This window comes from Gouania willdenowi, chromosome 15 (genome assembly GCF_900634775.1).
Source record: "Gouania willdenowi chromosome 15, fGouWil2.1, whole genome shotgun sequence".
Lineage (NCBI taxonomy): Eukaryota > Metazoa > Chordata > Actinopteri > Blenniiformes > Gobiesocidae > Gouania > Gouania willdenowi.
Window position 1 is genome coordinate 18,975,592 of NC_041058.1, and position 14,162 is coordinate 18,989,753.

General features: G+C 35.6%; 1 protein-coding gene across 2 annotated transcripts; it reads right to left on the minus strand.

Annotated features, from left to right (window-relative positions):
- Window positions 1-3,092: 3,092 nt before the first annotated feature.
- On the minus strand, window positions 3,093-9,069 carry LOC114476673 (isoaspartyl peptidase/L-asparaginase). 2 transcript variants are annotated; one of them, XM_028468496.1, is made up of 7 exons: window positions 9,020-9,069; window positions 7,505-7,705; window positions 6,455-6,597; window positions 5,286-5,449; window positions 4,021-4,139; window positions 3,786-3,896; window positions 3,093-3,406 (listed from the first exon to the last, which is right to left on the minus strand). In XM_028468496.1, exons 2-7 carry the CDS (start codon window positions 7,689-7,691, stop codon window positions 3,198-3,200), a joined length of 933 nt encoding a protein of 310 aa, XP_028324297.1. In that variant the 5' UTR covers window positions 7,692-7,705; window positions 9,020-9,069; the 3' UTR covers window positions 3,093-3,197. The 2 variants fall into 2 exon arrangements, with proteins under 2 accessions (XP_028324297.1, XP_028324296.1); XM_028468495.1 differs by having other exon boundaries at window positions 8,913-9,052.
- Between the last annotated feature and the right edge of the window lie 5,093 nt (window positions 9,070-14,162).

A 14,162-nucleotide genomic window follows, 5' to 3' on the forward strand; every position in this document is an offset into this window, starting at 1 on the left:
AAACAAAGAGCTGTGTGAGGAATAAACAAACTCTTCAACCAAAATAAAGCTTTAGTTGACCTCAGCACAAGATAAACAGTGTTTCTCTGTTTCAGAATATACAACCTTTTAAATAAAAGACACATCTAGCTTATTTTACTTAAAAACAGAGATATTTCCAGTAGCTACTATACTCACAACTCACAAACTTCTGTTCATCGATTGCAGGATGTGGGCAACTGGTGGACCGGGGGCCACATGTGACACTCGGTCTTGTATTGTGCTGTCCCCAAACACAAACACAAACACACAAACTGATGGATATATACACAAATCAACAGCAAAAATACAAAAAATGACTCCAAAAATTGCACAAAAAGACAACAAATATACAAAGATTTACTCGAAAACACACAAGCAAAGAAAAAAAATACAAAAATGACAACAGAATACACAAAATGACTCCAAAACCACCAACAACAACAGACAAACTCCTTTGTTCTTTCCTGTATTAATGCTCAGATTGATCATTATTCTTAATGTTTGGTGACCCCTAATGTGATAAAAGCTTCCACCTCCCATCTATTGTATATTAAGGATTGATAAAAAGCTGATAAAACTGTTGAAACTATTGCATGCATATTGTATTCAATGTTTTCTAAAGTTTTAGAAGATGCATAAATTGTACACAAAATACTTTCTGATACTAATAATAATGACAAAAATGATTAATTAATTGTCCATTTATTATTTTAAACGTAATCTGCTAAAACCCAAATGCAAGCCCCTAATAATTCTAATTCTGCCTCTTTTGACCCAACTGCTAGTTGTGATGATGTTGACACTTTTATGACAAACTTTACTCCAGGTTCTAATAAGAAACCTTGTCCGTGGATGAATGAAGCTATTTTTAGCTTTAGGAGAAGCTGCCGGAAAGTGGAACTTTTGTGGAAAACCACTATACTCGAGGTGCATTGACTCCATTTAAAAGAAAAGATAATAGAGCCCGCTCTGCTTATTTCACTAATCTTGTTTTGCAAAATAAGAGAAACCCCAAGGTTTTGTTCAATACTATTGAAAATCTTGTTGCACCCTCACCGTCCCATGTGCCTGTACACACACAGGAGGACTGTAACAATTTTTTAAACTTTTTTGTAAACAAAGTACAAGACATCAGGGCTAGCATCACTCCTCCCTTGGTTAGCTTGTGCACTGCATCAGCCCCTGTGAGCTCATGGTCCTCCTTCACTCCTGTCAGCCTACAGGATGTTCAAGCTTTAGTAGGAAAAATGAAACCCTCATCGAGCACTGTAGACATTGTTCCTACTTCTCTGCTTTTAAATGTTTTTGATGTTGTCGGTCCTTGGGTGGTAAAATTGATAAACATCTCACTTTTATCTGGCTCAGTCCCCAGCTTCTTTAAACATGCGACAATAAACCCCATTCTTAAAAAAACCCAATCTTGATCCGGGGGAGCCTATAAACTACCAGCCCATATCTAAGCTTCCCTTCATGTCTAAAATCATGGAGAAAGTGGTTGCTAAGCAGCTAACCTCACACATAGAACAGCATGATTTTTATGATAAATATCAATCTGGTTTTAGATCAATCCACTCCACTGAAACTGCTCTTCTGAAAGTTTCTAGTGACGTGATGATGGCTGACTCTGGTCATTACACAGTTTTAGTTTTACTTGTTCTGACAGTTGCCTTTGATACTGTAGATCACAGTATACTGGTTGATCGACTCAAATCTGAGATGGGGTTTTCTGGTGAAGAACTTTTAAGGTTGCTATTAACAATGTTATGTCTAATATGTCCAACGTGTCATGTGGAGTCGCCCAGGGCTCTGTTCTGGGGCCTGTTTTGCTTTTAATGTATCTGATGCCTCTTGGTCGGTTGATCCGTGGTTTTAAAAATGTGTCTTATCATTTTAATGCTGACGATATCCAGTTGTACTGCTCCTTAAATGACTCAGAGTTTCACTTTTTATCTAAGATTGTATATCCTGTATTAAAAACTGGTTGTCATCAAATTATCTCCAGATAAATTCAAACAAAACAGAAACTCTGATCATTGCTCCTGATAAAAACATCCCTCTAATTAAAAACTCTCTTGGTGATCTGGGCTCATCTGTTAAAACCAGCCTCAGAAACCTTGGGGTTGTTTTTGATCAGTCCATGTCTTTGGAGGGTCATTGTCGTCAATTGACTAAAAACTGCTTTTACCACCTGAGAAATATCTCTAAAGTGAGGCATCTATTATCAAAATCTGATCTGGAACTGGTCATACACGCGTTTATATCATCACATATTGACAATATTACATATTGTAATTCTGTTTTTACTTGTTTTAATAAGTCGACCCTAAACAGACTCCAGATCGTTCAGAACGCTGCTGCCAGACTTTTAACTGGTGCTTCCAGAACATCCCACATCACCCCTATTCTTGTTACTCTGCACTGGCTTCCAGTTAAGTTTCGCATAGAATATAAAATATTAGGTCTCACGTTCCGAGCGTTACATGGTCAGGCCCCTAAATATATCTCGGACTTGTTGTGCCCCTACTCATCAGGGCGAAGCCTTCGGTCTTCAGGTCAGGGTCTCCTAAAGACCCCAAAAACTAAATTTAAAACCAGAGGAGACCTGGCATTCCAGGCTGTAGCTCCCAGACTCTGGAATAACCTGCATCAGTCTCTCAGGGAGCTCAACAGTGTCTACACTTAAAAAACTGCTGAAGACTTCACTTTACAAAAAAGCTTTTAGTTAACTGGATTTTAATTTTTAATTTTTTTTATTATCCTTTAATGTTGCTGCTCTTAAGATGTTTATGCACTCATGTTTTATTATTCTATTATGTTGCACTTGTATTTTTACCACAACTCTGTACAGCACTTTGTGATTTTATCTGCAAAAAGTGCTTTATAAATAAACTACTTACTTAAACTACTTACTTACTAATAGCCTCCAGAGTTATTGCTCTGGTGCTTTAAAAAAAAAAAAAAAAAAAAAAAGGAAATCACAGTTATTGAGCAGATTTATTATGTAAGTGAGATTCAAAATGATCTAAATACTATACTTATAATAATTGTGTACGTTAGGTGGTTTGCCCCTCAGGCGTCATATTGGAGTGGATTTTTACCTTGAAAACTACAGTGAAGATACAACTGAATGTTACAACAGTTTATATAATAGGTCATATAATAAGCTACTGCAGCTACTATTGAGAAAAGTGCTCTTTATTTCTCTGGCTGGGCTCTAAGCCGTACCACAGCTCATCCTGCTGTGCAGCAGCCCAAGCCATTCTCTCAGTGGTGAAGGTAGCGGCCCACTGCCCTGATGGAGAAACCACTATCGATCCTCCTGCACCATGAACTCTCTCTCCCATGTACTGTAGAGACAACTGGGAAGCATCTGACACTGATTTACCTGAAAGGAAAAAAGTAAATGTTGACAATTAGAAGATCTATCTGTAATGCTTGGTCATTAAACTGCATGTTTTTTTATTTTTTTATTTTAGAAACAGAACCAATCAATGATCTTTAATTCCTTCATTATTTATAGCTTCAGTCTCCGAAGTCAAACGCTGAATGGTTAGGGAATTGTATTGCCATAACACAAAAATGTCAAATATATTCTACATTTAGCGCTTGTGTTTTTATTCGGTGCCATTAATTCACACCCCTGGAGATGTTATTCATCAGTTTATTTCACTGTTTAAAGCTGCAGTCATGTTTTTATGCTCTGACAGAGAATGTAGACAATAAATATAAATGTCACGGGTAATAGCTGAGTTTTACAGGCTTACCTTGTTCTATGTGTGACACAATGAGGCGAGCAAGTGTGACTTTGAGGATAGATTCTCCATGTCCGGTACAAGACACTGCTCCACTAAAGTTATCTGCATATCCTCCAGAGCCTTATAAAAAAACAACAGTGTGTATACAATGCTGATCAATACAATGTAGTATTCAATCATTTTAACAACAATTTTTAACTATAATGTAGTATGTGAAAAATGTATTCAGGCAATGATGTCATACCAATGACTGGAGAGTCTCCCACTCTACCAATCTTCTTATTCCTGATCCCACCAGTGGAAGTTGCACATGCAACATTGCCAGTACAATCCAAGGCAACTGCTCCAACAGTATCATGAGCCCTAGGACAGGGGTTAAAGTAACTGATTACAAGTACTCGCGTTACTGTAACTGAGTTATTTTTATGGGTATATGTCTAAATCAGTCATTTTACTTGTATTTAAGTATGTTTTAAAAGCAGTGAAGTAATTCATTACATTTCTAAACCCAACTGTTACAGAGTAATTTGTTACTTTTTATTTTTAAATGATCAACGGACATTGTGAAATAGAAAAAAATGAAATGACCAGACGACAATTAAATGCATCACATCATAGCCGACCAATCAGATTAAACGTAATGCACGGCGCCAAAACCGCATTAAATGTCGGTTATTTTCTCAGTTTTAGACTTCAAAAATGTAGCTATACTTAGAGCCTGAGAATTTTTTTTGTTTTGTTATTTTATTTAAATAATAAAGAATTTTATATTTTTGACAAACCTTTTATTTTATACAGATGCCTTTGTGGAAAATAAATTAAGTTCCAATTATGCAAGATTTCTTCTCTTCCTTTTAAAGTTTATACATGAGATGTTTACTGTATGCAAGGGAACCGTGTCAAGATTTATTACCAAAAATAAACATGGAGTAACTTTTACTTCGCGTACTATTTAATTAAGCTACTTTGTACTTGTACTTGTACGTCAACCAAGTAACTGTACTTCTACTTGCGTAGGATATATCAGTACTCTTTACACCTCTGCCTAGGACACAACGATGATACATTATGAAAATGCTGTAAAAAGGAGAATCATTTCTGCATTTAGTCATGTTTGTCATCACCAAAACAAATTGAGATTGAATAAATTAAAGTGGATGATAATAATAATAATAAGAATTATTATTATTATTATTATTAAAGTGAATAATATGCTCCTTTCTCCTCTTGCTCCTTTTTATAAAAGCATAACAAGACAGATTTAGCTGGATTTTCTTATACTTAAGAGTTTTATAAATAGTATTATAACATTATGACACTATTACAATGACAGTTCCCTTTTTGCAATGGTGGGATTAAACATATGAGTAAGTATGAGTAAGGGTACACACTCATTGTTATTTAAAGGAGAAAAAGCAACAACTTTCAAACAAATTTGAAGACTTACTGGGAATTTTGGTTGATGGGAAAAATGTGTCATAATTCAAGCCAGTAAGTGCAGACACGTACCACTGAGCGTTAAAATCCTCCATAACTCCATTAACATAAGTCTTGTGCTTTTCCCATTCCTTCCTCTCATATTCAGTCACCAGTGCATCAGTGGGAACTGTTTCTACACCCATGCTCTCTGCAAACTGGTTTGCACCACTGCCCGTCAGCATAACGTGGGAGGTCTGATAAATACAAGGAAAAAGAAACAGTCAAAAGAAAATCCTACAGCAACAACGACAATGAATCCTACTTCTCTAGTGACTCAATGAGCAAGTCTGATGCTGTTGCCTAGGGAACGACATATTATAGCGGTGTCAAGTTTGATCTCAAGTAGGCAGCAAAGGTGAGGAATTAAACAAATTCAACATTAGTGCTACTTTGCATTAATGTATAAATGATATAATTGTATGCAGAGTATACAAGGGAATGTGAATATCCAAGCAATAGGTGACAGGTAGTGACTATATTTATTCAATTTGGGGAAATATTGTCAAATCATTTGAGGATTGAGCAGGATTCTGGGAAAGTTGTGTTTTTTTTTTCTCACAATTTGAGAGTAAAAATTAATTCCATTGTGTTTCTTGAATTTGTGACAACTTGATTGAAATTGAATTAATTTAATTTAAAATGACTCCCAATTTCTGCTTAATTTCATTAAATAATTACCATTCAAAGTTTCTATTTTTTTGAATATTGCCAAATTTCTTGAGCTTAAGTTCCCGAGGAAATTTGGCAGATATGTTACGCCCATTTGCAATCCTACTGCGATATCCATAGCTACAATATTTGGTCATTTACACAACGATTCATTTTCTCAGCCATTTTTACTTTGCATTGCGGCCGAGTGGGATTTGACCCCCGGGTCATGAGTTTGACACGCGTCCTAATGCATCAGTATACCAAGACATTAAGACATTTACATTGCTTCCAAATTTGTAGGACTTTGTAAGAAAACATTTGGCACGATTTTAACCAGAGAAGAGCTAAAGCTATAGGTTGGCTGAGCAAATTTCATATCAACCACCACAGATCAAGACTCTGATTTTAAGCAAATTTAAAAGGATGTGGAGGCAGATACCTGAGCGCTTCACAAGAAAGAAATACCATTAATTAGAAACTGAAACATCATTTCCAACCCACTGACTGACCAATGCTCTGCACTGTATACAAGGAAACATAAACAAGACCTTGTCCATCACGGCACGAGCGAGAGACACAGGGTTGGCGATGTTCTTCACTGATGACACTGCACCACAGGCTAGTGTTTTACCATCCATGATAATAGCATCCAGCTCCACATCTCCATTATTGTTCAGCGTGGCACCATGTCCTGTTGAAAACAAAGTTAGACATAGCAGGCGTCTCAGTTTAGCTGTGGGACAACACAGCAGAAGCTTCACCGTCAATCCTTTCATTTATCATTCTGTATCTAAAAGAGTTTGTTCCTCACAAAGTGGAAAAAAACAGTAAAAAAAAAAATGAATGTGACAACACTAATAAAATGTTCAATGTGCTTCACTTTCATTTAGCATTTTAGTTACATGTTTTCCTTTAACTTTTCATATGAATTGCATAGCAAACAATGTTTAGATAGATAGATAGATAGATAGATAGATAGATAGATAGATAGATAGATAGATAGATAGATAAACAGAATACAGCTCTTTAATTATTAAAAAAGACAGTAATTTCTATCCTTTACGGTGCTATTTTCATTTTCGCCACCAGATGGAGTCAGTACATTACTGATAAACTCAAATTTTTCAATTTTACAAACAAAATAAAAAAAAATAAAAAAAAATGTATGAAGAGCTAAAATGCAGGAAATGTGAATCTAATATTTCATCCGTATCATATCATATTAGGGAAATGTCAATGAAGTCTGAAAAAGGATATAAAGGATACATTTTTTTTTTTTTTTTATCAGGTTAAATCTAAAAGTAGCAGTCCACATTTTTCAACTTTTTGTCTTTTTGTGGTCACATGAAATCTCAGAAGATCAGAACAAGAGGCGTGAAAAGAAAAGCAGAAAATGAATGTGAATAGATTTGTGATTTTTGTTGATTTTCATTGGAGGATAGTTACACATTGTATATGACATCATGGCTTGAATAAAATGATGGATAGTTTCGTTTAGCTTATTCGTAAATTAAAACTGTTCCGTGATTAAACACGGGTGGTTGTTTTTTTTAATAATAATAATAATAATAAAAACAGAATAAAATAAAATAAAATACCAGCATTAAACACAGTGTTGTCCTCCATCATCCTCACAGCTGCCTCCACAGCATCCAGGGCACTCCCTCCTCCTTTAAGCACAGAGAAGCCTTGACATGCTGCAGACTTTACTCCATCTACAGAAGCCTGGGCCAGTTCATCTGGTATGGCCCATGCTCCACCATGCACAACAATCACTGCTGACATCGTCCTTAATGCTTCTGTGGGCAGGAAAAATAAGAAGAAACAGACATCAGATATATTGTCTAAAGTGCAACTTTATTGCTAAAAATAAAAGTTAAATGAGCCTCTGTCTTTCAACAATGTCAAGCTTTAACCCAGGTTTAAGCAAAAGTGCAACAGCAACTTCACAGTAGCTTAAATATTCTGATTAAGAAATCAGATAACTACATATTTTATAACATATAACAGTACAATTAAAAAAAATAATAAAATTCTTCCCTTAGCATCTCAGCATAGTGTGAATAAAAAATTAAACATCCCTGAGGCACACATCGCTCTACGGTAACCCACACGGACGGAATGTGAAAAAGTCTGAAAAAACTGTGGTGGAGAAAAAATTAAAATAACAATAAATTTACAAATTGTCTATAGTTCCGGACCCAGACCTTAGAGTGTATTGTGCCTGTGTAAACACCATGTTAGGAAGGCTGAGTGGTCTAAAGCGCTAGCATAATATAAAGATGTTTCCTTCCGCAGATGTAGGTTCAAATCCCACTTCTGACATATATATATTCTTTCATTTTAACATATTTAACACAGCAACATCCACCTTTAAAAATACTACTAAAAACATGACGCTTATTTAGAAAAGGTCCGGCACAGGAAGTGAAGGAACTACAGTCAGAATTGTCTGAGTTATGGACCCAGACCCAGAGCAACAGCCAAAAATGTATTTAGTTATTTTTTAAACTCGAATTTGCAAAATAAAAATAATTTTTATCTACAAATTCGATGAATCGGTTAAATCGATTTTTGTGCCCAGCCCTAATTTGTGATATGTTTCACATGTCAGTAAAGGTGATGATTATGCATCTATGCTTTTCCTAATTCACAACACAGTCAGAATTTAGCATCTTGTTGAAGGAAACGAATGATGCCATATCATCAATGACTAATATATTGATTATATACAATTATGTACATTTCTACAGAGAGGTAATTATTTAGTAATAAACCAACAGTTGCAAACACATACATGTGCTGATTAAGCAGTTGTCATCTCTTCCAAGTTTGAACTTTGGCACGTCTTCCTAGATCCAGTGATAATAAACATTACATTTCTCTGTTGTTTGTTTTAAAGCCAGTTTTTAGACATGAGAACGTTTTAACCAGGCCTACACTTATATTAAAACAGGTGATACGTTTGGGTTTAAATGTCACATTTAACAACATAAGTGTCATTACCTTCGATCACTGACACTTTTATTTTGACAGTCCAAAAGTGTAAACCTTATTTCCTGTGGTTGCTTGGTTCATGGTTTGTTGAGATAACACGCGTGGACTTTTCTTACCGTGATTTAATAAAGTGATCTATCTGTTGTTAATCCGGTGTGGCGCACCCTGACGTCAAGTTGTAATTTTTACGACAACAGTTGCATTTTGAAAAATTTCAGAATAAAATCCCAAACCTCGTGTTTAAAACAAGACAAAATAACGAGGTCTCAGAAACTTCTGGCTGTACAACACGTGTTACAAACCCGGTCATAATTAGTTTTTACAAGCGTATTATACATAGAGAAACAAAATGTAAACCTATAACCACTTCACTGTGACAGAGCTCTACCTGCACCTGTACAATAATGATCATTTTAAAGAACTGGTATAAACAATAAATCATTGTGTGGAACCGCCTCGGATTATTGTTGTTGTTTTTGTTGTTGTTGTTGTTGTTTTTAGATTTAATTATTCTTTGTTAATTAACTTGTTTTCAGGCTCCACGTTTGTTTTATTTTGAAATGGAAAACTGATACCAAAGTAGCGTTTCCGGAACTTGGTGTCAGGTTTTATGGCGGGTAAAGCTTAAAAAGGACAGAAATTAAGAAAGAAAGAAAGTACAAAAAAAAAAAAAAAAAAAAAAAAAAAAGAGAGAAGAAGCAGAAGAAAGAAAGAAAGAAAAAAAAAAGAAAAAAAAAATCTAATTGAGGGTTTATTAAACACAGCGACACGTTAAAAAAAAAAAAAAAAAAAAAAAAAAAAAAAAAAAAAAAGATGTAATGAAGTTATTTAACCACTAGAGAGCGGTAAAAGCTCATAAACCCAGATGTGAACTTGTAACGTGCTTCAAAAAAACAAAACACTAAACAAAATGATATTTATTTTCTATACATTTGCAAGTGAACATTATTTATCTGTAATCAGAATTCCACATTTAAAACCACACAACTTGTATTGCCTTTACAAGAATAACAATCATTAAGTTCTCTCTGATCCAGTCATACAGTAGTTCTTCACCCACTTTGTCTGATATAAATGTGACAAAATATTTCCTGGTGGTTTTATGGGCTATTGGTGCAGATTAACAGCCACTTAACAGACATTTGAAATATTTCTACCATTAACTGTTGCAAAATGTACGGCAACATAATTGTTCTGAATTCCCAAAATATCATCTTTCCATTCTCAAAATTCAAGTGCAGAGTCAAGTCTCATTTAGATCTATGTCTTTAGACGCCGACAGAACTGAAAGGTTTAATCTGAGTTGACCAACCTTTTGTATATGTAAATATTTTAGCTATTTACTTTTTTGATCAACCAATTAAATTCTTCCCCACTAAACTAACTTAAAAGTGTCAAACAATGGCAGATTAGCAGCTAAACATTACCAGATGCTAAGAAAACACCACAGCACATTAACATTGAGTTAAAGGCTAAAAGTATATAGGTCTAAATTAAGGCTATAAAAAAAAACAAGTACAGAAGTCTGTACTGATTGCACCATTGAATTAATCTGTTTTCCATAGTTTGTTATTGAAAATCTTGTGTTTGGTTGACAGTAGATGTTGAATTGAGGTCTATCCCAGCAACGTTCAGTGTAAAGTTAGATAAAACCTTCAAAAGGTCTCCATCAGTCCAACACAGAAAGGCCCGTCTTTCAGGACCTGATTGCACTGTGGTCCTTGACACATGAGGACAATCTTGCCTGAGCCGTAGTAGACATTTTCACCGCACTCCAACCAATTTAGCACATTGCACATGCATCATCTACGACAGGGATGGGCAACAGCAGGGGCCACAAAAATGTGATGGTATCTGATCCGAGGGCCACTTTATCAACATGCATGTCAGCATTTAGAATAATGACCAATCAGAGCATTAATACAGGGGGGGGGTTGACTTTTTTTTTCTTTTTTGTCTTTGTCTGTGGTTTTGATGTTTTGTCAGTTTTTTAGTCATTTTGTGAGTTGATGTTATTTTTTGTCTTCTTGTTGTAATTTTGTGTGTCTGCAATTTTGTTGTCGACTTATGCATTTTTTTTAAAAATATATTTTTTCTTTTTATTTAAGTAGGGACAGTACATATCAATGAACATTCAACAAATGTAAATTTGTCAGATTACAGCCACAGGCTAATTTCCATCTGTTGTCCCTAGACAGGCTGATGTAAGAAATTTCACACTTAATAAAACAAGGGGATAACACAAAACAATATACAAAAGGATTAGATACAGGACAAGGAACATGGGGATCATAAAATACAGTAACTTTACATTTAAATGGAACACTGGGATCAGAACAACTACACTATCAAAGGGACACTTTCTGTATTTGTGGTGTTGGTTGTTGTATTTTCCGGTCATTGTGTGTCGTTTTGTTAACAGTTTGTGTGTCTTTGAAACTATTCTGTAATGTGTTGTTGTTTTGTGTGTTTTTGTAGTCATTGTGTTTGTTTTGTTGTGTCCGTCTTTGTTGTCATTTTATGGTTTTTTTTTTTTTGTGTAGTTTGTACATTTTCCTGCTGATTTGTGTGTTTATGGGAATTATTTTGTGTATTATGTTGGGCTTCATTTTCCTTCCAACTTCTTGAATTACAAATTTTGGGGATTCGCTTTGAGGGCCGCAAACAGTCAACCCGATGGCCACATGTGGCCCCAATGCCCATGTCTGATCTACATTATAGAATATTAAGTATTGGGCGAGCCATTGTTGCGCAACAGATCACTAATGCACATGTGCTAGCTCTCGTGCACAAAATAAACTAGAGGTATTTATGTAGACAAGTTGTTCTTTGTATTAATCAGTTATTCAAGTGTATTGATCTGAAAAAGATTGGTGCCACCACCAAATATCCAAAATAACTGAACAAACACTTGTTTGATTTGTGGGAGAGAATGGGAGTATAGTTATTTGGAGAAATCCCACATGGCATATACAGTATCTTAAGTAAGGGTTTCCTTTTCACATGCAACAAGCTATACATAAAAACAACAAGAGGGTGTAAAAATACTTGAAAAAAACAACTTTCAGATGATTAAATTAAAACACGTTGTTGCTCCTTAAACAGCGCACCAACAAAACAAAAACACTGGACTCTAACGAGACATATCGCTCTCTCTGCAGTCTTTATGATTCTGATCAGAGCAGAGTGAGAAAGAAAAAAAAAAACGCTTTAAGGTCAAGTGCAGCTGCGATTGGCCACTGAGCAGCTTCACCTGTTCGATTCTAATCTGAAAGAAGGCAGATCAGTGGGCATGCTGTGCCAAAGATGTCAAGTCAATATCAAGGTTGGGAGACAAGCACGACCTTTTAGAGAGATGCAGGCGTACACATTGGCATAAGTAATACCACTGACATTCCCCCAGTGAGAACTGACTCCACATTTTGTTTCATAATTGCAAATGCATTTGAGAGAGAGCATGATGAATTTAATGCCTGTAATTTAGCTTACAAGGTAGTGAATCTCCATGAAATATAAACTTATTAGGTCTCAAAGTCAGAGTGAAGAGGAAGAAAATCAAGGCTTGTGATACTCGATATAGAGCAATTTGACTACAGATATCGCATAATGCATTACTTGACATTATCATCTTGTTCAGTAATTCTATTTTTGCATTTAACAAAACAATATATAAACTGAAAGTATGAAGAAAAACAGAGCAATCTTGATTGCATTCTTTTCTATCATCAGAATCAGAATTCCTTTATTAATCCCAGTGGGAAATTGTTTTTGTTACAGCCACTCGAGAAAGTATCACAAATGAAAGAATAAACGGTAAACAAAGACGAAGAAAGAATAAACGTTAAATAAGTGCATTATTAAAGCTGACATCCGGAGTTTCTTAAAAAACTATGTTCATGTATCATTCTTTTGAAATACAAAAAAATACCTAACTAGTATTTTACTATGGTCTACTGCCGGTGGTCATTCATATACATTAATATATATAAGTCCCGCCTTCGTCCTATAGACCCCTATACAAATGGAAACAATCGCCGACTGCGCCCAGCCAATAGGCTTTGACTTCCTGTTTTTGAGACTGTCAATCAAAGTGAATACGGAAATGTGCACGGAAACAAGGCCGCGCGTCACAACAGCAAACTGGTAAATATGATTTTGGCTCTTACCTGACCCATAGACCTATATCAATGCGACCCGATGTTCCGCAATGCGCTTGCAGAAAAGTAGAGGCGTGGCTTCTGATAGATTGGCAGAGGCAGGGGGAGGAAGTGAGGCTGTTTAGGGCGGGACATCGAGACATTTCTCAGAAACTCCAGATATCAGCTTTAAGTAAAAGACTGTTAGAAAATAATTATTAGATACACACACACATTACATGAGGCTTATTTTAGAAGAGGGGCTGAAATCTGACTATATATAGAGAGCAATGCACAAATAAAAAACAAACATGCTTTACATGTACAGTCTGTGGTTATAAGGCTATATTTTTCACCCTTCAAATGAATGTGCAGATTCTATGTTTATTGGTAATACATTAAACACAATTTATGCTACACACAAAACTATACGTTTATTTCTGTGATAAGATCATTCCTATGGGGTTTAGGGCTACACATGGCAGTGAATTGTGTTGTCCTTGAAACATTTTCTCCCCTGGATCCAAAAAGTGTGAGAACCCCTGCTCAAGAACCTCTATGTTTCTAACTGAAGCCATTTTCAAGTACATTTGTTGTTCAATTTCCTATAGCTCTTTCAAACACAATGGAAGGTTCTCGGTCATAATTTGTTTTTACACTGTCGAGAACCTTTTTTCTTATATATTTTATTTATTTATTTTTACCAAATCCAGCAGGAATAGTTTAGCAGTTCCAAATAACCTCAATAGAAATGCAATCATTCCTTCATTCTTCCATCCATAGGGCTAAGACACATGGCAATCACAATAATCATGATCATTATTTATTTATTTTTAATAGTTGGAGTAAGTCCGAGTGCTAATCATTGAAAAACCTGGGGAGAACATGCAAACTCCACACAGCCTTAGATCTATTGTGTGAAATGACTCAGTGTGGCACAGAAAACGCGTAGGAACTCAGATCCAATGTTCTTGTCATCTTTTATATAAGTTTTATTGGAACGAACGTGTGACTGTGACTGAGGAGGTAGAGTCCTCCATGCGCTGGTTGGTGCTCAGCTCAGCAGGAACCTCTTTGGTTCCCAGTCTCTGATCTATCGGTGGATAGTGATGGTGATGTAGCG

Bases quoted from the DNA above. Each gene is read 5' to 3' on its own strand.
- LOC114476673 (XM_028468496.1), bottom strand. From the start codon at position 7,691: ATGTCAGCAGTGATTGTTGTGCATGGTGGAGCATGGGCCATACCAGAT. The intron at 5,450-6,454 runs GTCTTGTTTATG...TGTATTTATCAG, and splicing joins CTCGTGCCGTGATGGACAAG to ACCTCCCACGTTATGCTGAC. The intron at 3,407-3,785 runs GTAAGCCTGTAA...TTTTCCTTTCAG, and splicing joins TGTGTCACACATAGAACAAG to GTAAATCAGTGTCAGATGCT.